Source organism: Chanodichthys erythropterus, chromosome 11 (assembly GCF_024489055.1).
Source record: "Chanodichthys erythropterus isolate Z2021 chromosome 11, ASM2448905v1, whole genome shotgun sequence".
Taxonomy (NCBI): Eukaryota; Metazoa; Chordata; class Actinopteri; order Cypriniformes; family Xenocyprididae; genus Chanodichthys; species Chanodichthys erythropterus.
In genome coordinates, this window is record NC_090231.1 from 11,863,335 (window position 1) to 11,886,637 (window position 23,303).

General features: G+C 36.2%; 1 protein-coding gene across 1 annotated transcript; it reads right to left on the reverse strand.

Moving 5' to 3' along the window:
• Positions 1-78: 78 nt before the first annotated feature.
• On the reverse strand, positions 79-23,267 carry trappc14 (trafficking protein particle complex subunit 14). Its single transcript, XM_067400420.1, has 11 exons — positions 23,150-23,267; positions 22,537-23,046; positions 16,318-16,413; positions 14,168-14,297; positions 10,165-10,251; positions 8,119-8,239; positions 7,401-7,548; positions 7,020-7,254; positions 5,745-5,881; positions 5,412-5,611; positions 79-2,722 (listed from the first exon to the last, which is right to left on the reverse strand). The coding sequence occupies exons 2-11, from the start codon at positions 23,035-23,037 to the stop codon at positions 2,569-2,571; spliced, it is 1,809 nt and encodes a 602-aa protein (XP_067256521.1). The 5' UTR covers positions 23,038-23,046; positions 23,150-23,267; the 3' UTR covers positions 79-2,568.
• Between the last annotated feature and the right edge of the window lie 36 nt (positions 23,268-23,303).

Below are 23,303 nucleotides of genomic sequence, written 5' to 3' on the forward strand. Positions count from 1 at the left end.
TTCTGAAATTTGTTTTATCCTTTATGGTTATTTTTTATTATTATTTTGAATAAGTCAACAAGCCAATTTATGCTCCGACTGCTTTTATTCAACTTGTTCAAGTGCAACAATCCAATATCCAACAACACACATTTCCAACACTTTTGTTAACACTTTAAACAGCATTGTAAATAAAGCTGTATAAAAACAAAAAGGCGCAAAGCAGCAGTTCATAAAGGACAAAAGTAAAAATTGTCTTGCTCGACCAGCTATCTATTTGAGTTTGAGTGCCACAAGGACTTTTCCCTCAGAAGAGCTTCTTGGCAGGTCTTTGCAATTCAAAAAATGCAGACAGTCCAAACACACAATACAAGCGCAATACTCAACATATATTGCCTCAACAGCTGTGATACCTTTTGCACAACTTCTAACCTCGGGATATTTATACAGACTAGGAGTAAATCCAGTGGTTAGAGTTGGCATTTCTCATCCCTGCAGCATCAAGTTCTGTGTGTACAAAGAAAAAGAAAAAAAAGAATCCAAACATTTTTGAATTTTTGAACCAGACTGCTCAGGAACGCATATGATCCTTTGTTTGAACATTTCTTCTTTTCCCCCCCAAAAAAATAAATTAAAAAATTGCAATAAAGTGCTTACAAAAAAATTAACAAGATCGTCTACATCTTTGTTGAAAATAAAATGAAATGTAATGAATTGATGCCCTAGAAAGTAGTATAACAAACATTTTCTAAACATTTCCTTCTGCAATAAACAGTCTAATTGCTTTCTTCACAAGTCTGTGATGTAAAATAATAATTACATAGTCAAAAAAAAATTGCAAGATGCATATGGAAAAGTGAAATGGATTGAGAATTTGAAAATTAAAATACATCACAGTGTTTATATTAAAACATTTTATCTACATCCACAATATAGTTTTGGATCAGTGTGTTAATTTTCTGCAGAATAAGAAGTCTGTCCAAATATTTTTGTTCGAAAAACATTCAAGATCCTATATTCAGAGACAATATAAAACCATGTTTGACATTCCACAACAAAGGAAAAGCTTTTTCAGTCCCAAGGATGAGTCAGTAGTCCTCACATGTAAACATTGATGCAAAGCGAAATCAATCATAACCCCATTAAATGGCTCGATGGAGTCACACTTTACGTCAGTTCGATAATTGATTATCACTACTGCCAAAGGGGTTGTGGATATGAACTTCTCTACGAAAGTCTGATGTTTAGCATAAATGCATAGAAAATCAATACTACTGTACTGCCAGAATCTGCCCTGACGCTAACCTGGAATTTGTTCCTGGACATCTAGTAGGAGAGGGATAAGATTCTGGAGCAAAAAAATTTAGACCACATATTTGAGAGCACACATTACAGTAGGAATGTGACAGAATGTTTCTAAATCCATAAAAGGAGGAGCAAAAATAAAATGGCACCGGCCAATAACACAAGCTCCACCTTCAAGAACCAGAAGTGATTTACCCGCTCTCAGGCATTGAAAGGTTGAGTGTGATTACATGGGAAACCTGTAAAAGTTAACATAACTTGATGAACTGGAGTGTTACAGTGAAATAATTGATGAAAACGTCAAATAAATATTAATTTAACAACACGTACATGTAACTATTGAAAGAGTAAGGAATATTGGTGACATGGAGTTACACTACACGGTACCATTAAGGCCAGACCAAAAACATTCCAGTGTACAGGACTGAAAATTAAAGAAATGTTTGATTGCTCACAGCTACAACATTGCAAACCATCTTTCAAGTATTTAAGAAAAACAATAAAAGCACTTTTACAAAGTGGAATGCAAATGGCAAATAGGAATTAAACATGGGCAGGGAAATGTTGGCAGTGTTGACTAATGAAATGTAAAGACATCTAAAAAATCTATTCAAAACTAGGTAGCAAACAGAGAAGGGGGGCGGGTGCTTTTGCATGTTACATGCTTTTACAATGGGATATGACTAGGCCCAGATGGAATATGCTGTCTTCTTCATATTTTCTGCATTGATTTTTGAGGACAAATCTACAGAATGGATTTAAATACGGACTCTAATTGGTAGCTGAAAACGTTACCAAAATAGCCAAACTATTGAACTATTTAACCAAAAAGCAAGGGGTAGGTCCTTTGCTAAATTTCTTCGAAAAATCTGTAGAGATTTCTGAGCGCACAGATCCCATGATGATCTGTGCATTACTAACCATAACCATCCATCCTTCCCTTAAACAGCCATAATACACTTTTTTTACTTTCAGAACTTCTTGACTTTAGTGAAATGTCCTATGAATAAACAATAAAAACCCTGTGTTTATGCCTTCTATTCATTCCTTCAGTCAAAATTGTCAGTAGCTGCACATAAATTGCATCAAAATTATTTAAAATAATCACCCTGTACAGCATGTAAACAATGAATGCTGGTAAAAGGAACAAAATAAATACATATTGAATAGAAACTGAAAGACAATGGACATTAAAACCTTTTTTTCCCAATTACACTACTTCATGACACATGATTCTTTCCCAAAGTTCCAGAATATATAAGTCTTCTCCCTGTGTGTGTGCATTTAGGTGTGTGAATCTAGAACCAGCACCTTGCACTCACGCTTGGCAATTTTGTCAAGCGACAAAATGTTCCTATCTGGAGGGAGGTACAGCGGCCGACCAACAGGAGAACCCACGGGAGGGGTGATGGCCCTGCGCTCCATAACACTGCCTGTCCTGTAAGACACAAACAAACATGAACAAAGACATTGATCAGTGCTGCACAAGTGATACAAGAAAACATAGTGAAGTCAGGCAGTTGTATGAGGATATACCAGTATGCAATATGCTATATCATAGTTCCTGAATATGTAAAGAATTCTAAATCAGTCAACCTAGATGTTCAATTTCAGTCAGGATGCTGCCGGAGAACAGGAGTTTCGATGTCAAGGACTTACAAATATTACTAGCACATAAAGGCAGCTAAATATATTAATGTATGAACCCATTAATATGGTGTGTAAAAAATCTTTAGAGACAAATTTTGAGGAGAACTTGTTTTTACAATTAATTTAACATACATATATTAGTGCTGTCAACGTTAACGCGTGGGATTAAGTTTTTCCGGTTTAACGCATTAAAACTATTAACAGAATTAACCCAGCATCCTTTGGCTAGCATTACAATATTTGATCACGCTCTTATTCATGCAAATTCTTTTAAATCATTTAATCGCGCCAAAAGAGAAAAAGAGAACGCACTGTCTGTGAACGTCCTGTCACACGCACGACGCACAGAAAGACGTGCGTCATTGTGCACATGGACACTGTGCCAGAAGTTCTCTTTCACACTTGAACGAACAATAACACACACAATAATGCCAAAAATATCCTCATAAGAGCAGCCTTGAATGTGTTAAATAAAGTCTTAAAACTAAAGTAAAGAGCTGTGAAAAAGTGGGACACGTGAGATCTGCGTCATGTGCAGCAGTGGCAGGGTTGCCATGTTTTCACAACAAAACCCACCCAATTGCTTCTCAAAACTAGCCCAATCACATTTCAGGGGGGTTGAAATCACATTTTTGGTTGGGAATCCCTGGTAAAATTCGCATTCCAGGGGCAAATATCACGTTATTTTGGGTCGATTCAACCCGCGGACTTGAAAAAGAACCCATGGCAACAGTGTAAAAGTAGCCCAATTCCGTGGGAAAACCGCGGACTTGGCAACACTGAGTAGCGGCAGCTCTTAAAGTGACAGCAACCAAAGTCATTGAAGATAATGAAAGAACAAAGATAACAGAAAATTATTCACTGCTCTTGACTAAAGAACTTTTGTAGCTTTAATAATGATCTATATTTAATTTAGGCTATAAATTATGCAGTGCAGACTGTTTGGTAACTTTATTCAATTTCTGTATTTTTCCTATCAGGTAGGAAAGGCACAGGTAAATGACATTTACTATGGGTTCATGTGAGGATTGTTCTAAGTTCACTTAAAAGTTGTTATGTTTTTGAAGCCTAATAAATGAAAAAAATTATATAGCTTTCAATTACACTGTAATGCTGAATGGCTATAATTCATGTTTAAAATTGGGGGAAAAAATCATTGATCAATCAAAACATTTCATTGAGACATCAGTAGCAGTATTAGTATCAATGATACTGGCCTTCATTCATAAATAAGAAGTATTTAAAATATACTGTCTTCATGTTGTTTCTTTATGTTGTTTAAATTTGGAGATTAACTGTGAAATTATTACATTATACTGAAGTGTTTTTAATTGCGATTAAATCTCAGTTTTTTTTTTTTTTAATTAAATCAAGTAAATTTTTTTAACCGATTCACAGCACTAATATTATATATATATATATATATATATATATATATATATATATATATATATATATATATAAGAAGTTTCTTATGTTCATCAAGAAAATATCTCAGTTACGTATGTAACCCTCGTTCCCTGAAGGAGGGAACGGAGCTATACATTGGAACGGACCGACGAATGGGGGAATCGCTTTGAGAGACCAATCTACTTCGAGTGTAACTAAAACGAGCCAATGCACATTGGCATGCAATAATTGCATCAGCTGCTCTGTGCTGCAGCGCAGGTATAAATGAGCAGCAGGCGTATCGCTGGGAAAGCGTGCCCTTAAGGAAAGGGAACGCTGCGGAAGCCACATCCTGCCCCATAGGGGCAAGCATATCGGCCAGGTTCAGCCACAGATGGCGCTCCTGGATCACTAATGTGGACATCGCCCGACCCAGGGTCCATCACCCGTGCAGTGACTTTTGCTGCCCGTAGGGTAAGCCGGAGCCAGATAATGACCGCATCCAGAAAAACACGGTTTGAATGACATCTAGATTGGTCTCTCAAAGCGTTCCCCAATTCGATGGTCAGTTCCGACATACATCAAAAGTGACCGACTGAAAGGGAACAGTTGTGCAGCGTAATATTTTTTGTGAATCTGTGATACATTTATTTCAGAACTCTTTGATGAATAAAAAAGTATTATTTAAAGTATTAATTTTTCTTAAAAAAATGTAAAATAAACCTTTTAATTGTAGTGTATATTGTTACTGTATCAGAGTCGAAACTAAATATTAAAATATTATTTGGAATTTATTTAAAATGTTGTTTGGCAGTTCATCTCTGTCCTCTCACTATGTGAGTAATATCAAATATAAAACAAATTAAACATTTAATGAATTAAAATTAATAAATATATTTTATTTCTTACCATTAAAAAAGGTTGTCAACAGAAATATTTTTTAATCCATACAAAAATAGAAAAACAAAAGAATGAAACTTTTGTAAATTACTTCTTGAAGAAATTGGAAATTGGAAGATCGAACGATATTTACAGCATGTGAAATATGTGAAGATCATCTGTGTGTATGTGCATATTTAACACTATACCTTGTGAGGTGAAACTTGGATGGTTGCTGGTGAGAAAAGGACTGAGAGCGGCCCAGACTGAGACTGGCCTGATGACGGTCCAGAATGTCTCTGACCGCTGGACTCGACGGGCTGTTCTTGCGGGACAAAGGGCGGGCATCAGGGGGAGGGTTGGACACGGATGCTGTGAACTGTAGCTTCAGTTTCATATGCTGACTTAACTAAAGACAGAAGAGAGAGAATAGAGGATACTGAGGTGTTTACATCCAGTAATTCAACTCATTGGTTTTGTTGAAGGAAGTGAAACTGAACAATGACCTGCTCACATGTAACCAAGACCTAATGAATCTTTACCTCAAAAAGGCCAGCTCGGAGTATCTGGAAAGCCACACTGACGGAGAGGGTACTGCCTTTTCGACAGTAGCCCAGGTTACTGAGAGGAGAATGACACACCACAGCATTCACTGCAGGATCCTCTTTCTGTCCACGACCTGAAAAGACAAAAGGAGGATCAAAAACCAAAAGGATATAACAGTAGAAACCAATGTAAAAAAAAAAAAAATTATAATTTTAGCCATAATCAAGAAGTTGACGCACACGCATCAGGCACAAGGAGATGCTGCTCATGCAGGAGATGCAGGTTCTAATACGACCGTGATTATGTCCTAATCTTGTTCTCACAAAATTTCCTGTCCTTTCTGTACTTTTGTTATGAATAAAATAGTCCCAAAACATAAAAACACAAAAACAAATAAGAATAAAAAAGAAGCCAAAAGCTCCAATAACCTAAAAGTTGCTTTTCATAAGGATATAAGAAACCTAAAATCAAATAAAAATGTTTATCTGTAATGCAGTCAATATGCAGTTTGGATTCTTTTACTTGTACGTCTTTAATGTACTAAGCCTGACATTAGCTCACCTTGCATTACATTAGAAATATTCACATAGTCTCAGCTGGAGCCACAAACTCTGTGCTATCTTACATCTACAAGCATGAACCACACCCTTTATGAGCAAATGACATTCAGAAACGTTCACCTTTGCTCTCTACTTCGCCATTATCAGGCATGTCACTCGCTGTGTCAAAACATTTTTCCCCTGGGTGTGATGTTTTTTTCTTCAAGCACAACACTTCTTGCTGTATTGCCAATATCTCATTCTCGCTTGGCTTTTTGACACCGTTTTTGACTATGATCCGAGCATCTCTCCACATCCTCTTTAAAACAGTGCTGTTATTATTTATACTAGTAAAAACAGTTTTTGTAAACTGAAATAAAGCTGAAATAAAATATAAATATTGGGGGAGGGGGGATTAAATTAGAAATAATTAACTGTCAACTAACTGAAATATTATGAAAATTAAAACAAATAAAAATAAATTAAAGCTAATTCGAAATATCTAAAAACTAATAAAAATGTCAAAAACATAAAACTTCACAAAAAATTAATACTGAAAATATCAAAATAAAAGCTAATGCAGAATATGTATAAATACTAAAATAGTGTATAAATAATACAAAAAAAAAAAACACTGCTTCAAAACATAGATTTGATCATATTCCTACCATACAGTATATCACCATTCTGCTCTGTTCTTAAACTTAAGCCACTTGTTTTATCAGTCCTCACCTTCAGGTGTCCAGACTAGTCGAACTGCCAGAAAGTCCTGCAAGTTGTTGAGGAGGGTATATCGCACCCGGAAATGCTCACGGGCCTTGACTGCACTGGGACAGCTGGCCGTCATAATGAAGCGCGGCCGGTCCAGTCTCACGCTGGGGAGACTATAGTGAGTGTAGATAGAGTTGGTGAAGGGCAGTTTAGAAGTAGACCACTGTAAGACTGCAACTAATGGCACCTCCAGTCCCTGCAGCAAAAAGAAACATGTCATTTTATTAATAATATTTATTTTGTTTTTAAGTACATTTATAACATCAAAGTTTTAAATTATCGTAAAGAAGTTACACAAAACATTTTACTGCATAATGTACTACATAGTGACTGACAGCCCACCTCATTTGAATCATCTTGTGGCTGGTTATTGAGCTGCAGCTGGAAGAGAAAGTTCTGCTCCTCTAGAGCACTGAGCATGCTGGGAAGGTGGCTAGACTCGCTGTCCATTCTATAAAATGATGCCATGGCAATCTCTCCTGACTGATGACTGAAGAATAAACATAATATCGAAAACCTTTAAAACATCCAAAATTGATATTACTTGAATGTAAAAAGAGACTGTGATTTATTAATAAATATGGTGAATTATCATGGCATGGTCACTTTATTTTCCGTAAGCTTTCAAAGATAATTGCATTTCCTCAAAGAGGAAAAAGCGAAATGAGTTTCACACAAGGTTAGTTTTTTAGGCTTTGGTACTGTATAAAAGAAACAGCGGCAATAAATGTTGCAGGAAGTATGCACCACATTTAAATAAAGCATGCAAATATGACAAAAATGTTTAAACTTTTGAAACTTTTATCCTAAATTTCCTAATAAGTATGACGTTTACTAGCCAATATATAGACAACAGATCTTGCATTAGAATGTTAAGTGTCTCGAGTTGAATTAACAGCAAAATTTGTAGTTTACATTTAATAGTTTACTTAAGAACAAAAAAAAACAAGACTTTATAACAAATCCTATCCAGAATGTTTGAGGACGTTCTCTTTAGTTTGATAACTGTACTGCAAATCACACTCACAGGTGTGTGAGTTCACACAATGTTTTCTCTTACCAAACATTGTCCACCAGCAGCACCGAGCCATCTGGCATCATTGGTAAATATGAAGCGTTGAAGTTGGGAAGGATCTTGATGTCACGCACACACACTTCCTCTTGAGAACTCCCGTTTAACACTGAAATAGTCAGATGTTGTTCATACATGTTTCTGCAACTACGGATATTCACACCTGTCAGTGGTTTTAATGTTGTGGCTGATCAATGTTATATACAATATAAAACTTGAATTTGTCTCTACCACAACACAAGGTCTTTACCTCAACACCTAAAAATGCTGCAGTAAAGACGTGTTGCGGAAATGACATTTTTGCTAATATTGCTGATAACTGGCAGCTAGCAAGGTCTGATACATCACTTTGGACTTTTAGCACCAGATATACATGTAATCAGCAGCAATATAAATTTATTTTTGTAGTTCAAAATACACAATTACTAAGCTGCATGGTAAGGACACATAATAAATACTTAAGAAAAGATTAGTTTTCTGGATCTTGTGAGTGACCTAATGGGGGTGTCAGCCATGTGCTCACATGCTAATCTCTGTTTCCATAGAAACTAGATTTGTTTGGCTTTGAACAAATGTCATTTGAGTCTTTTCTTAGTGTTGCGGTAAGGACTCAAAAGTGTGGGACAGGTGTATTTGGATGAAAAAAAAAACATAAATGATTAGTAAACAAAAAAATATCTTTAGGATGGTGTAAAGTAACATTTATATGAAACTAATTAATTTTAAATAATGTCAAATTGTAAATTAATTAGCTAATTTTACGTATCTCAGCATTGAGACCACAGGTGTAGGACATGAGCAAAAATGTTTGGACCTATAAATGCTTCATAATATTTCATTAAATCATATTATTCATTCATTATTTTTTATGTCAAAGTGTGTAATGACACTGTGTTTATATTTACAAAGCATCAGATGACAAATTTTAACATAAACCTCAAATTTCACCACTGGGAAATTTAAGTGCCGTAGTTGCAGAAACACCCACATACATAAATAGGACGTCTATCACATAAAGAGACAGGAAGCCACAAAAGTCAAAAAGAAAATCAACAGTGCATGCTAAAGCACTACAAAATGCCTACTGCACGTCTCACACAGTAATGAACATAGTTGACAGATTTAAAGAAAAGTCTAATAAAGTCATATAAACATATGCATGCATCCTCCTTTAAAGACTGTATGAATAGATATGGGAATAATTGTATAGTTATTAATATCAATTATTAATATAATCAATTATATTAATTGCACTAATCCAATCATAATGCACAGATCCAATCAATCAATTATTAATATAATTCTGAATATCTTTCTTCACATTAGGGAAAACTAAGGACCTATTACATCATACTCTGAAGACAGACAGATGCTCATGGTTATAAAAAATTCATAAGAGGCCTCCGTTTTTAAATAAAGATTTTAGGAGAATCAATATTATATTAATAATAAAAAAAGAATATATATATATATTTATTTAGATTTATTAGGGGTGAATACATGTACCGTTACACCCCTAATAAATATATATATATATATATATATATATATACACACATACACACACACTACCAGTCAAAACTTTTCTGCTTAAAGACTCTTCTGCTCACCAAGGCTTCATTTTCTATTTGAATATATTTTAAAATTCAATTTATTTCTGTGATGGCAAAGCTGAATTTTCAGCAGTCATTACTCCAGCCATCAGTGTCACATGATCCTTCAGAAATCATTTTAATATGCTGATTTGGTGCTCAACTTTTCTTTTTTTTTTTTTTTTTATCAATTGTAAACAGTTGTGCTGCTTTATATTTTTGTTGAAACCGTGATACATCTTTCTCCAGGAATCTTTGATTAATAGAAACTTCAAAAGACCAGCATTTATTTGAAATAGAAAGTTTTTATAACATTATAAATGTCTACAGTCACTTTATGAACTTGATGCATCCTTGCTGAACAAAAGTATTCATTTCTTTCAAAAAACTCCAAACGTTTGTGCTCATAAAATGTGAGGAAGTGAAATAGGGCTGACATTACCTTTGAGGACGGTTAAGTGTCTCCCTGAAACAGTCATTTGCTGACACTTCACTGTGGGAGGGGGCAGGACGTTAAGTGTGGTGCTGACTGTTAGCAAACAAGAGAAAATGATACCAATTTAAAACCACCTTTAAAAAATCCTAAACAGCACAGGCATCTAAAAAAACTGTGCAAATGCCTTATAAAATACATGAAATTTCAAGAATATATGTGTGGCAAACAGTGTGCTAAGAGCTGTGGGAACGTAGCGAGGCCAGTGGTGCAAGTACTAATGAGCGCCACCTACGTGCCACACCGTGTTTTTCACAGAGGAGCTCTAGGAGGATAAAAGGAGGAGCAATGTTTGTTTATTTTATAATTAAAGTTACTTTGAACTAGGGCTGGGTATCAATACAGATGTCCCAATTCGATTCAATTCCGATTAGCAAGATCTCAATTCATTTCAATTCTCGATTCGATTCAATTCTCGATTTTTGATTCAATTAATTCAATGATTCAATTTTCACTGGCCTCACCACAAAAAAAGGAATGAATAAAATAGTTATTGTTTTTGTTGTTTTTGACCCATGTATCCTTGTATTGCAATAAATAAGATTATGACACCCAACATTTTAGATACCAGTGAAATTTAACAATTCTCAGTTCCAGTTTCAATACCACAGCTAAAGCTACGAACGAATATAAATTTCAAACATTGTTAAAGACAAGTAAAACAGTCATTAATAAAAAAGAACAAATAATTAAACTACAAGCAATAACACAAATAAATAGATACAACAGAACAAAGATACAAATGAAATAATCAGTGCTTTTTAGGTTTTTCTGGTAGGTCTAACAGTAGTCCTCAGGTACAGAAATTGAATAAAGTAATCAAATGTAAAATAACACTGCAAATAATATCCAATGTGCAAATTATATAAATGTTAATCATTATTAAAATTACAAACATGTTATTCATTGAAGACCAGCTGATGTCTTTGCCTTTTGTAGTTTGAATAATATTAAAAACACAAACCGCAGCAGGAATATTAGGCTGCTGTCACTTTAAGACTAATGCACGGATCCAATATAATAACACACTTGCGTTCTTTCTCTACTGTTTGCTTAAGCCATAACCAACTATGTTTACCTGGACACTCACAAAGGCGGGCATTTTGAGATAAATTTGTGTGAATTTGTCTGTTTAATGCAAGGAGATGTGAAAGAGAAGTAATGTTATTTGCACACGTTTTCAAGCCTTGCCAATTTTAAGGGTTAGATCACCCAAAAATGAAATTTCTGTCATTAAGTACTCACCCTCATGTCGTTCCACACTTGTAAGTCCTTTGTTTGTCTTTGGAACACAAATTAAGATATTTTTGATGAAATCCAAGAGTATCTGATCCACACATAGGCAGCCCCTTTCTGCACCTTTTGAGGTCCAGAAAGGTACTAAAGACATCGTTAAAACTGGCAACGTGACTGCAGTGGTTCAACCTTAATGTTATGAAGCGACAGTTTCACATAACCGGTTTCTCTTGTCACGTGAGCAGCTTGAAGCATGCATGCGAAGCTCTGCAACGAAAATATTGAATTTGTTAAATAAAGCCGTTTATTTTTTTGCACACAAAGCGTATTCTCGTCACTTCATAATATTAAGGTTGAACGACTGTAGTCACGTTGCCGGATTTAACAATGTCTTTAGTACCTTTCTGGACCTCAAAAGGTACAATGTCGTTGCTGCCTATGTGTGGATCGATACCCTTGGATTTCATCAAATATATATTATCTTTGTGTTCAGAAGAAAAACAAAGGTCTTACAGGTTTGGGACATGAGGATGAGTACTTAAAGGGTTAGTTCACCCAAAAATGAAAATTCTGTAATTTATTACAGAATCATGCCATTCCACACCCGTAAGACCTTCGTTAATCTTCGGAACACAAATTAAGATATTTTTGTTGAAATCCGATGGCTCAGTGAGGCCTGCATAGGGAGCAATGACATTTCCTCTCTCAAGATCCATTAATGTACTAAAAACATATTTAAATCAGTTCATGTGAGTACAGTGGTTCAATATTAATATTATAAAGCGACAAGAATATTTTTGGTGCGCCAAAAAAAAACAAAATAATGACTTATTTAGTGATGGCCGATTTCAAAACACTGCTTCAGGAAGCTTTGGAGCACAATGAATCAGCGTGTCGAATCAGCAGTTTGGCGGTTTGACACGCGATCTGAATCATGATCCCATATGCTGATTCATAACACTCCGAATCTTCCTAAAGCAGAGTTTTGAAATCAGCCATCACTAAATAAGTTATTTTGTTTTTTGGCGCACCAAAAATATTCTTGTCGCTTTATAATATTAATATTGAACCACTGTACTCACATGAACTGATTTAAATATGTTTTTAGTACATTAATGGATCTTGAGAGAGGAAATGTCATTGCTGACTATGGAGGCCTCACTGATAAATGACAGAATTTTCATTTTTGGGTGAACTAACCCTTTAATGACAGAAACCCTTAAAGCATTCAAGCGTAAGATCTAGGGCTGGGTAAAAAAATATCGATTTCTCGATTTTAATCGATTCTCATTTTTACAAGCCAATATCGATTCTTAAATCCCAAGAATCGATTAGTCTAGTCTGTTTTCAGTTGATGAATGAGCAGAATATGTAGCACCTCCCATCCAATAAATCGCAATAATCTTTGTGCTTTGTTACTTTTGATATGAAGCAAAGTCTCAGATTTCAAATGATGTCCATCTTATTATGAGATTCAAAAAATAAATACCGTTTTGGCGCCGTTTAATGTGACGTGACAGATCGCTTTAGCGCCTCAGTTAAAGAGAAGCGGCAGCGTGAAGCGCACGTGAACATCCACTTTAATACCAGTTACAGCGCGAAATAAACATGACTAAACATCTAAAGGTATGTTAAAATATACAGTACATCTTACCGAAATCCGTATCATGTCTCGTGTAATCGCTCAATCAGTGTTTCAACCTTGAAAAGATGTCAATAAAACAGCTTGTAAACAATGTCACGTAATGTCACATTTACCTCAGAAAAATATTCAGTGACCATAAACTCGTTAGTCAGCTAGAAAAGTGAACTCTAGAAAGCAACATTCTGATAAATATAGCTATGCGCCGTTACATATTCATTATAATTTTTAATGTTCTTCAATATTTAATGCATGTTTGAATAAATCATGCCATCTACTGGAAAGCAAACGCTTTTAAAATTAAAATCACATGAATTTTTAACTATAGTCACTAGATGGCTACAGATGATTAATCAATGGTTAACATTATATGACAGCCGCGATTTAAATGTTTATATTTAAAAAAAAACAAAAACGAATTGGAGTAGAATATGATTATGTAATTCTAAACTTTATTTATAATAAAAACATTGAGTGTAATTTAAGTGTTTGTATATAAATAAGTTAATTTAATCTTAAATATTATTATAGTAGGCTAATACTAACTGACTCCCATGTGTAGTTTACAGCATTAGTTGAGAGATTTTTTCCTCCAGAAAATTTGCCATTTACTGTAACTGAAATACTACATCCAAAATAATCGATATTGAATCGAATCGAAATCGTAATCGAATCGAAAGCATGTGAATAGTAATCCAATCTAATCGTAAAAATTGTGTCCATACCCAGCCCTAGAAAGAACCCCCCCCCCAAAAAAAAGGGGTAGAGAGCAGTATCCCCAGCCTACTTCAGGGACTTCTGCTTTACTTGCATTTTGTTGTTTGTTTATTTTATAATTAAAGTTATTTTGGAACATTCTTCGGTTCCCACTTCCTTCTTCCCTGAACCATTAACATTGTTACAGTAAGCAACACAGTAGGAAAAACACATATCTAAAAACATGACTCTGACAAGCACACGGCTAAAGAAACAGAGAAAGGGCAAATACTGAAATGTAGGAGACAACTATGAAGTGACGAGCGAAAAAGTCAAATGACATCATGCAATTTTGTGCTGAAGGAAGCAAGAGCTCACCCTGCGCTTTGAAGGAGTTTAGGTCCTGGCGGAATGTTTGGCAGGGGCTCTTTTGTTGGAGGATGCTGAGGTAGCCATGTTCTTGGATCTCAGCTTTCTCCTCTTCTTGCTTCCACACAGTCACAATTATCTTCATTGAGGTAACACACAAACATAAACACATAATCAGAAGGCAAGGCAAGGCAAGGCAATTTTTTTAATATAGCACATTTAATACACAATGGTAATTCAAAGTGCTTTACATAAAGAAGAATAATAAAAATAGGACATAAGGAATGGAAATAACAGTAAAAACAGAGAATATTGCTATCTGGATGGATGAGCTAGGAAGTCTTAGGGAGTTTTTTGTTGTTGTTGTCCGTCAGAGTGGATCTAAACAGATCTATCCATCAGAGCAGATCTAAATGGATCTTCCTCACACGACAGGACCGCTACCTGTAAAGGCACTTTAAACTGATAAACAAAGTTTCAATCTCCCCTTTTGCCAAGACATCTCAAACTGCACCACATAGCCCTAAAGATATCTTATCTATGCAACGCAGTTCAAATTTCCCCCTTTGGAAAGTGTCCTGACTGTAATCCAGAGATATCTTAACCATGCACCAGGGCTCAAATTTCCCCATGGTTTGTCCCCCAAATTTTAACCTAATCACAAATGCACAAATGCTTTCCTCCTAATTCTCCCAGCTCCTTCAACCACACAGCAATATTTAAAATGCATTAAAAGTCAGAAATAACAAGATGATACATAAAAGATATAAAATACATTAAAAATGAAATAAAAACAGGAAAAGGAATTAAAAGAATAAAAAGATAATGCGTATAAAATAAAATGCAAACAGTTCAGACATAGCACAGTGCTCTGTCAGCAAATGCATAGATAAAAAGATATGTTTTGAGTCTGGATTTGAATGTGGCTACTGTTGGAGCACATCTTGGTATTTCTAAATGACTTGATCCTGATGATCTGAGTGATCTGTTAGGTTTATATTCTATGATCATATCTGCAATGTATTGAAGTCCTAGGCCATTGAGTGATTTATAAACAAGTAACAGTACTTTAAAATATATTCTAAATGCAACTGGAAGCCAGTGCAAGGACCTGAGGACTGGTGTGATGTGTTCATGTTTTCTGGTTCTGCTCAGAATCCTGGTAGCAGCGTTCTGTACGAGCTGCAGTTGTCTTATGGTCTTTTTGGGAAGACCAGTGAGGAGCCCATTACAATAATCCACCCTGCTGGTGATGAAAGCATGAACAAGTTTCTCTATGTCTTGACTGGAGACAAAGCATCTAATTCTTGAAATATTTTTGAGATGAAATATGCTGATTTAGTTACTGTCTTTACATGGCTACTGAAACTCAGGTCCGACTCCAAAATCACACCAAGATTCCTGACTTGATTTTTAATTGTTTGACCCCTAGAGTGAAGGTACATGTTCACTTTGAGAACTTCATCTTTGTTTCCAAACGCAATGACTTCAGTTTTGTCTTTGTTTAACTGAAGGAAGTTTAGGCACATCCAATTTTTAATTTCATCAATGCACTGGCACAGAGAGTCAATGGGGCTGTAGTCGTTAGGTGATAGGGCTAGGTAAATTTGGGTGTCATCTACATAGCTGTGATATGCAATTTGTTTTTTTCTCATTATTTGGCTCAGTAGCAGCATATATAGGTTGAACAGGAGGGGTGCAAGTATTGAACCTTGATGGACTCTGCATGTCATGGATGTCCACTCAGACTTATGGTCACCAATACTCACATAATAACCTCTCCCTTCTAAGTATAACCTGAACCACTTAAGGACCATCCCAGAAAGCCCAACCCAGTTTTCCAGCCTGTCAAGAAGTATGTTGCGATCGACAGTGTCAAACGCAGCACTGAGATCGAGAAGAGGTCGGAAACCGGCAACACATGCAAGGTGATGTGGCATAGCGTGTGAACTGGTGGTTGATTTCATAATTTCTTGAGCTCACACTGTTTGCATTAGAACCTTGCACAAACATTTACAAGTCAGCAGCACAATCGAGTGCCAAAAATATGATGATGATAGAAGTTCCTTCCTGTTTCCATTTATATCACAACCCATATTAAATGCATAACACATGCACAAATGCCAGAAAGTACATAAAAACAAACACATTAGCCATACCTTCACTTTGAGAGTGTTGACAGGGAGCTTATCCAGGGATACAGTCAGAGGGAAGATGACCTCATCACTTAAAACAACTGGCTCATCTACAGGAGACTGAGAAATATAAAGTAAAACATGAGACATGGGACGAGGTAATGGCCCCCCACTATGACATTTTAAAGATTCCTAATTTTGATTTAGAGATCTCCTACAATTTACATGCATCTAAGGTTAAAAAACACTTTCATCTTCTCACAATATACACTCCTGGGCAAAAAATAAATAAATACATATTTTTTTTGGTCTTTTAATAGTCTTAACCATTTTAATCACAAATCACTTCTCAGGAAATTAGCAAAAATTGCACAAATACTGTAGATAAAGTAACTATATATCTTCCCTTTTGTTTTCTTTAAATGTTTAAGCCATGTGGGTAAACTTGCAGACAGCTTTTTACAGGAAGAAGAGTCAGTCTCATTCCACTTAATGTTACTGGCTTCAAACGGTTCACGAATAGTTGAAAAATGTCTCCCAGTTTGTTTGAGTTTAACGTGAGACCAAATACACTATCGGGTTCAAATGTGGACTCTGACCAGGCCAAAACATGAGCCTGATGGACTTGTTCTCAAGCCACTTCTTGGTTGTCTTTGCAATTTGGGCAGGAGGATTGTCTTGTTGGAAGATAACATCTGATCATTCCTCTTTAGATATCAATTTTTCATTTGTGGAAAGCAAGCCATTCTGCAATATTCTCCAATTCTCTAAAGCATGACCTTTCACAGTGAAGTAGCTCACCGATACCAGCAGCTAAAAAGTCTCACCACAATGACATCTCTTCCTCCATGCTTCACTGTGGTGCATTTGTTGTTACACTTCTCAGCAGATTTTCACTGTGCACCGTGCAACTCGCATTTCATTGTGATTCATCACTCCACAAACCAGAGGTTTAAAGTATTTGAGTAAATGTAATTAGTTACTGTACTTAAGTATCTTTTTGTCTACTTTGTAGTTGTACTGTGTATCAAAGATACGGGCAACTTTTACTCTCTACTTGACTACATTTTTGAGCAAGTAAATGTACTTTTTACTCCACTACATTTGTGATGAGTAATGCAATTACAAATTACATTTTTCATGGCACCTAACTTTTTCTGCAGCAGTTTGTTTAAGATATATAGAAGCGATATCGCCATCTAAGGACACTGAAAGTACTATATCTTGTGCATTTTGCCTTTACTCACCCAAAACTTGTCAACAAGGCATATATATAATATGATTTTTTTGTAACCTTGGCCAGTGCCTTGCCACAATTCTGTCTCTGTGAGTGCATTAGCAGGTAGTTGCTGATCGCAGTTGTTTGATTTATTGAGGAAATGACTGCATCTGGTGATGAGGCTCAAACTAGCACATACACTTTGACTATTTAATTTTACTTAACATTGTTTTATTTATCCGCTAATTGACAAGACCATTTTGAAGGATATTGGTGTACTTGGCCTTTCTGTGGACTTGAGCTGAACTGAGACTTGAGAGTTTGTAGAAGTTTAAAAGGTTGTTGTATCAAACTTGATTTGTTGCAACATTGAGGTGTTCAAGTTTATTTCGATTTTAGAAAATAAAATTGATTTCACATCTTACAAATCAACTGTTTCTTATTTTCACTGACATGTCTCTCAGGTTTTGAGGACTAGTGGATCTCTGAGCCTACATTCAGCATGAGTAAAATACTTAAGTACTGTTAAAATCAGATACTTTAAGACTTTTACTCAAGTCGTATTGGAATTGGTTACTTGTAACTTGTAGTGGAGTCATTTTCGATGTAAGGTATCTGTACTTTTACTCAAGTATGGTTTTCAGGTACTCTTTACACCTCTGCCACACACAACTTCCCATATTCAGCAAAAAATTTCACTCTGTCTTTGACCATTTTCTGAGACAGCAATGGCTTTTTAAGTAGTGCATTTGCTTAAATTTTGCTTTCATTTGTGGTTAAAAGCTTAGTGTTGTTAAGCCATTTTGGGCTTGGCCCATTTTTTTTGCCCAGGAGTGTATATTGCATTATTACCTCTTTTTTCACAGTGTCTGAAACGGTTTAATAAGTGATTCAGCCTCGCCAAACCCCTCCTTTCTGCGAGCCTACTCTGCTCTGATTTGTCAGATGGCCCAGTCTGTTGAGATTGGTCTACCCTTTGCAGTGTATGTCAGAAACAAATCTGCAATTATCATATCTGAATTTCAGTACTGGAGGCTTCCTCAACACTTGTATACACAGTGATAAGAACCATAACGATGGCATTAGTTGAACTGTATCAATTCGAGCCCGAGTCCTCATCCTTTGGAAGTGCACGCAAAGTGGATTTCAGCATGTTCTCAACATGCTGCCAACATGAACCAAACTCTTCCAGGCCTCAGCTACAACTAACTACAGTGTTTGAGGGCGGGTCAAAGTAGACATTGTTCGCAGGCAGCCAATGAAGACCAGTTTGTAAACAGAAGGGCAGTTTGTAAACGTAGGTTCAAGCAGGAAGCTGAGCTGGAATAACTGACTCCTTTCAGGCAGTTCAGAATTGGTTCTTTCTTTTGGGAAACAATAACTCTATTTCTCATGCACTTTCATCTTTTGCAGACATTTTACATTCACAAACTCACAAAGCTATATTACACAATATCTGAAAAAAGCATAATGGGGCACTTAAAGACACTATTCTTATCTATGTGTTTTTATACTTCAGGGACAATAAACATAGCCACACAACCTTGGCCTACAGCTTGAGTATCATGGCTCTGTAATGTCTGACTTCTAAAACTGGCACATGATTTGCACTATGGGGTGTGACAAGAAAGCAGAGCAAATAGCAGACTAAGCCCTCATTTCAAAGGTGGGTTGAACCTCCCTAACCTGTGCAATCTGTTTGGAAAACTAATTGCTATGCTTTGCTTCTTATGAGAATTTTCAATATGGAAAAAAACACAGGTGTATCGAATGGCAACTTGATGGGCTGTCTTTGTTAGGTGTGAAGAATTTGTCCAAAACTCAAATAAGTGTCAGCAACCATTTTAGAGAAAATTACTTGATGACTTAAAGTTATATATATATATATATATATATATATATATATATATATATATATATAATATGATTTTTTTGTAACCTTGGCCAGTGCCTTACCACAATTCTGTCTCTGAGCTCTTCAGGCAGTTCCTTTGACCTCATGATTCTCATTTGCTCTGACATGCACTGTGAGCTGTAAGGTCTTATATAGACAGGTGTGTGGCTTTCCTAATCAAGTCCAATCAGTATAATCAAACACAGCTGGACTCAAATGAAGGTGTAGAACCATCTCAAGGATGATCAGAAGAAATGGACAGCACCTGATATAAATATATGAGTGTCACAGCAAAGGGTCTGAATACTTAGGACCATGTGATATTTCAGTTTTTCTTTTTTAATAAATCTGCAAAAATGTCAACAATTCTGTGTTTTTCTGTCAATATGGGGTGCTGTGTGTACATTAATGAGGAAAAAAATGAACTTAAATGATTTTAGCAAATGGCTGCAATATAACAAAGAGTGAAAAATTTAAGGGGGTCTGAATACTTTCCGTACCCACTGTATATATATTACATTTAGCTGTCTCTTATTTGTTTCAAAAGTATCAGTGATTATGGGTTTTTTTTTTTTTTTTGCTTATCTGTGAAGTTTGTTTACTAACTTCGGATTGCTTCACACTGAAGCTCTTTCTCTTCTGTCTTGTTCATATTCATCTGATTTTTTCCGTCTAATACAGGGAGTGCAGAATTATTAGGCAAGTTGATTTTCTGATCATATTTTTTTTCCAAGCACATTTTACCAATTCCAATCCACATCAATCTTAATAACTACTATTAATATTGTTTTTAATCATTTATAAGTGATATATAATTGTTCATGAAGGCTGGAAATGAAAAATGCCCTATATTCAGGTGTGCAGAATTATTAGGCAGGTTTTCTTTTACAGATAAAATGAGCCAAAAAAGAGATTTAACTCAGACTGAAAAGTCAAAAATTATTAAATACTCATGAGAAGGACGCAATACTAATGTAATACTAGAAATTGCAAAGTTAAAGCATGACCATTGGACAGTGAAATGCTCATTGGGTCAGCGGGGTCATACAAAAACAGCTGGAGAAGAAAAGACACGTTAACTGCAAAATAATTAAGAATTAAGGTGAAGAATTAAGTGTGAAACCATCAGGAACCCTTTAGTCTCCAGCGCCACCATTTCCCAGTACTGAAACCTACCTGGAGTCTTCAGAAGTGTGAGGTGTCAGGATCTCAGAGACTTAGGTTAGGTGAAGAATCCTAAAAAGCGACCTGCTCTTAATAAGAATCACAAGCTGAAGTGTTATAAAGTACATGAAGACTGGGTTTTTATAGGCCTTATAGACAGACAGCTTGAGAGTGACTCCTGAAGGACCAGCACCACATCCTCTTGTACCACTGTTTGAAGAATTTATCTTCCAGAATCTGGCAGTAAGGTGTGGGAGTTTTAGTCCATCTCTTATCCTGAAATGTCCATCTTGCAGAGATGGACTAAATGATCTTCCAAAACTTACTGCCAGATTCTGGAAGATAAATTCTTCAAACAGTGGTACAAGAGGATGTGGTGCTGGTCCTTCAGGAGTCACTCTCAAGCTGTCTGTCTATAAGGCCTATAAAAACCCAGTCTTCATGTACTTTATAACACTTCAGCTTGTGATTCTTATTAAGAGCAGGTCGCTTTTTAGGATTCTTCACCTAACCTAAGTCTCTGAGATCCTGACACCTCACACTTCTGAAGACTCCAGGTAGGTTTCAGTACTGGGAAATGGTGGTGCTGGAGACTAAAGGGTTCCTGATGGTTTCACACTTAATTCTTCACCTTAATTCTTAATTATTTTGCAGTTAACGTGTCTTTTCTTCTCCAGCTGTTTTTGTATGACCCCGCTGACCCAATGAGCATTTCACTGTCCAATGGTCATGCTTTAACTTTGCAATTTCTAGTATTACATTAGTATTGCGTCCTTCTCATGAGTATTTAATAATTTTTGACTTTTCAGTCTGAGTTAAATCTCTTTTTTGGCTCATTTTATCTGTAAAAGAAAACCTGCCTAATAATTCTGCACACCTGAATATAGGGCATTTTTCATTTCCAGCCTTCATGAACAATTATATATCACTTATAAATGATTAAAAACAATATTAATAGTAGTTATTAAGATTGATGTGGATTGGAATTGGTAAAATGTGCTTGGAAAAAAAATATGATCAGAAAATCAACTTGCCTAATAATTCTGCACTCCCTGTATACTACACTAATCCATTTATCCATCATCATGTGGTGTCTATGGCATCACCTCATTGGTGAACCCCTCCTGTGAAATCAAATAATATTAGTCAATGATATTTCTTAAAAATGCAGTTCATTTCTTTTTTTTTTGTAAGATCTTTTTAGTTAAAGTCAGCATGAAACAGAAGTTGAAATAGTCCTAGTCTTCCCTATTGTGGCGTATATGCAAGTGAAAATGCTTCTCGAACAAGAAAAAATGTAGGGTGGGACTTGATTTTGTCCATCAGCAATTGATTGGATCGCTGTGGTTTGATATTGCTGTGAGTGACAGATTGCCTAGTGCCAGTAAACACGTCATCAGAAGAGAAGAGAAGAGAAGAGAAGAGAAGAGAAGAGAAGAGAAGAGAAGAGAAGAGAAGAGAAAGGGTAGTTATTTTGATTAAAGATTCCAAAGGCACATGAAGTAAAAAATGACATGCACATTTATAATAAATAATGCAATATTATATATATTATATATATATATATATATATATATATATATATATATATATATATATATATATATATATAAACAAGAATTGTCAATTTTGGGTGCACCTGTAGGTGTTGAAGTCAATACTGTTACAGAAATATACTGCATGAAATACACATGGTAGTATTTTGCATTTTGGCCAGAGCACTAAAATAGGAAGTTCTTACCAGTAATAAGACAACCCTGTTATAAATTTAGGACTGTGTTCTGCATGGTTACCAACTTACCAGCCATATGAAAAGACACACACATCTCTCAAACATTACAGTAACAGGAAATCTCAACACTTCCGTGTTATTATAGATAAAATCAAGTGTATTTGCATGCATAGCTAAAACTTTACCTCTACAAGGAACAGCTATAATGCAATAGACTACAGTGTTTTTAAGCACCTGCACAGGAGCCTTGCGGAATTCCCTCACGCCGTTGCCGGGGTTGTTGTGAATGAGGAGCGGCTTGCATTCCCTGAAGCCCCGGTACCTCGGGCCCCCTCTACCTGCGCATCCCACCTCCGCAGCATCATCATCGTCCGTATCCTCCACACACTCATCTCCGCTGCTGTGGTAGTCGTGATACAGAGGCTGTGTCCGTTGTCGGTTATCGCCCGGGCTAACGCTGGCCACGGCGCTGAGAGAGCCAGCCAGCTCCCTCCAAGAGCGACTGCTGTGATGCTCCGAGCCGCTGCCATCAGCTGCCGCAGTGCTCGATCCGGACACAGACGCGACGTTCTGGGAGCGCAAAACCAGGAGAAAGCGCACAGTTTCCCCTAGATAAAGGTGACTGCGACGTGGAAGCGTGCGGTATTTGGCCGGGTCAGATAGGTCTGAGATGGGGACGGCCGGGAAATACATGAAGTACTCGCATTGCGATTCCATCATTAACACCATAACCATCACCGCGCACTGCAAACAGACAGACAGCGAAGGTATCCGGTTAGCCTATGCAGTCTGCAAATAACACTCCCCATTCAAATAAGAATCAGTAAATTAAACAAACCCCTTTTACCTTTCAGCTCAGTTCATATTAGGGTTATCCAGATTGAAGAAAAATTACATTCATCATATTTTGCCCCATTTCGGTTGTCTGCCCGTTGACGTATACAATACATTCAAGTGCGCTATATGACAGGCATGCTTATCGAGTTAAGATGGAGTAGATC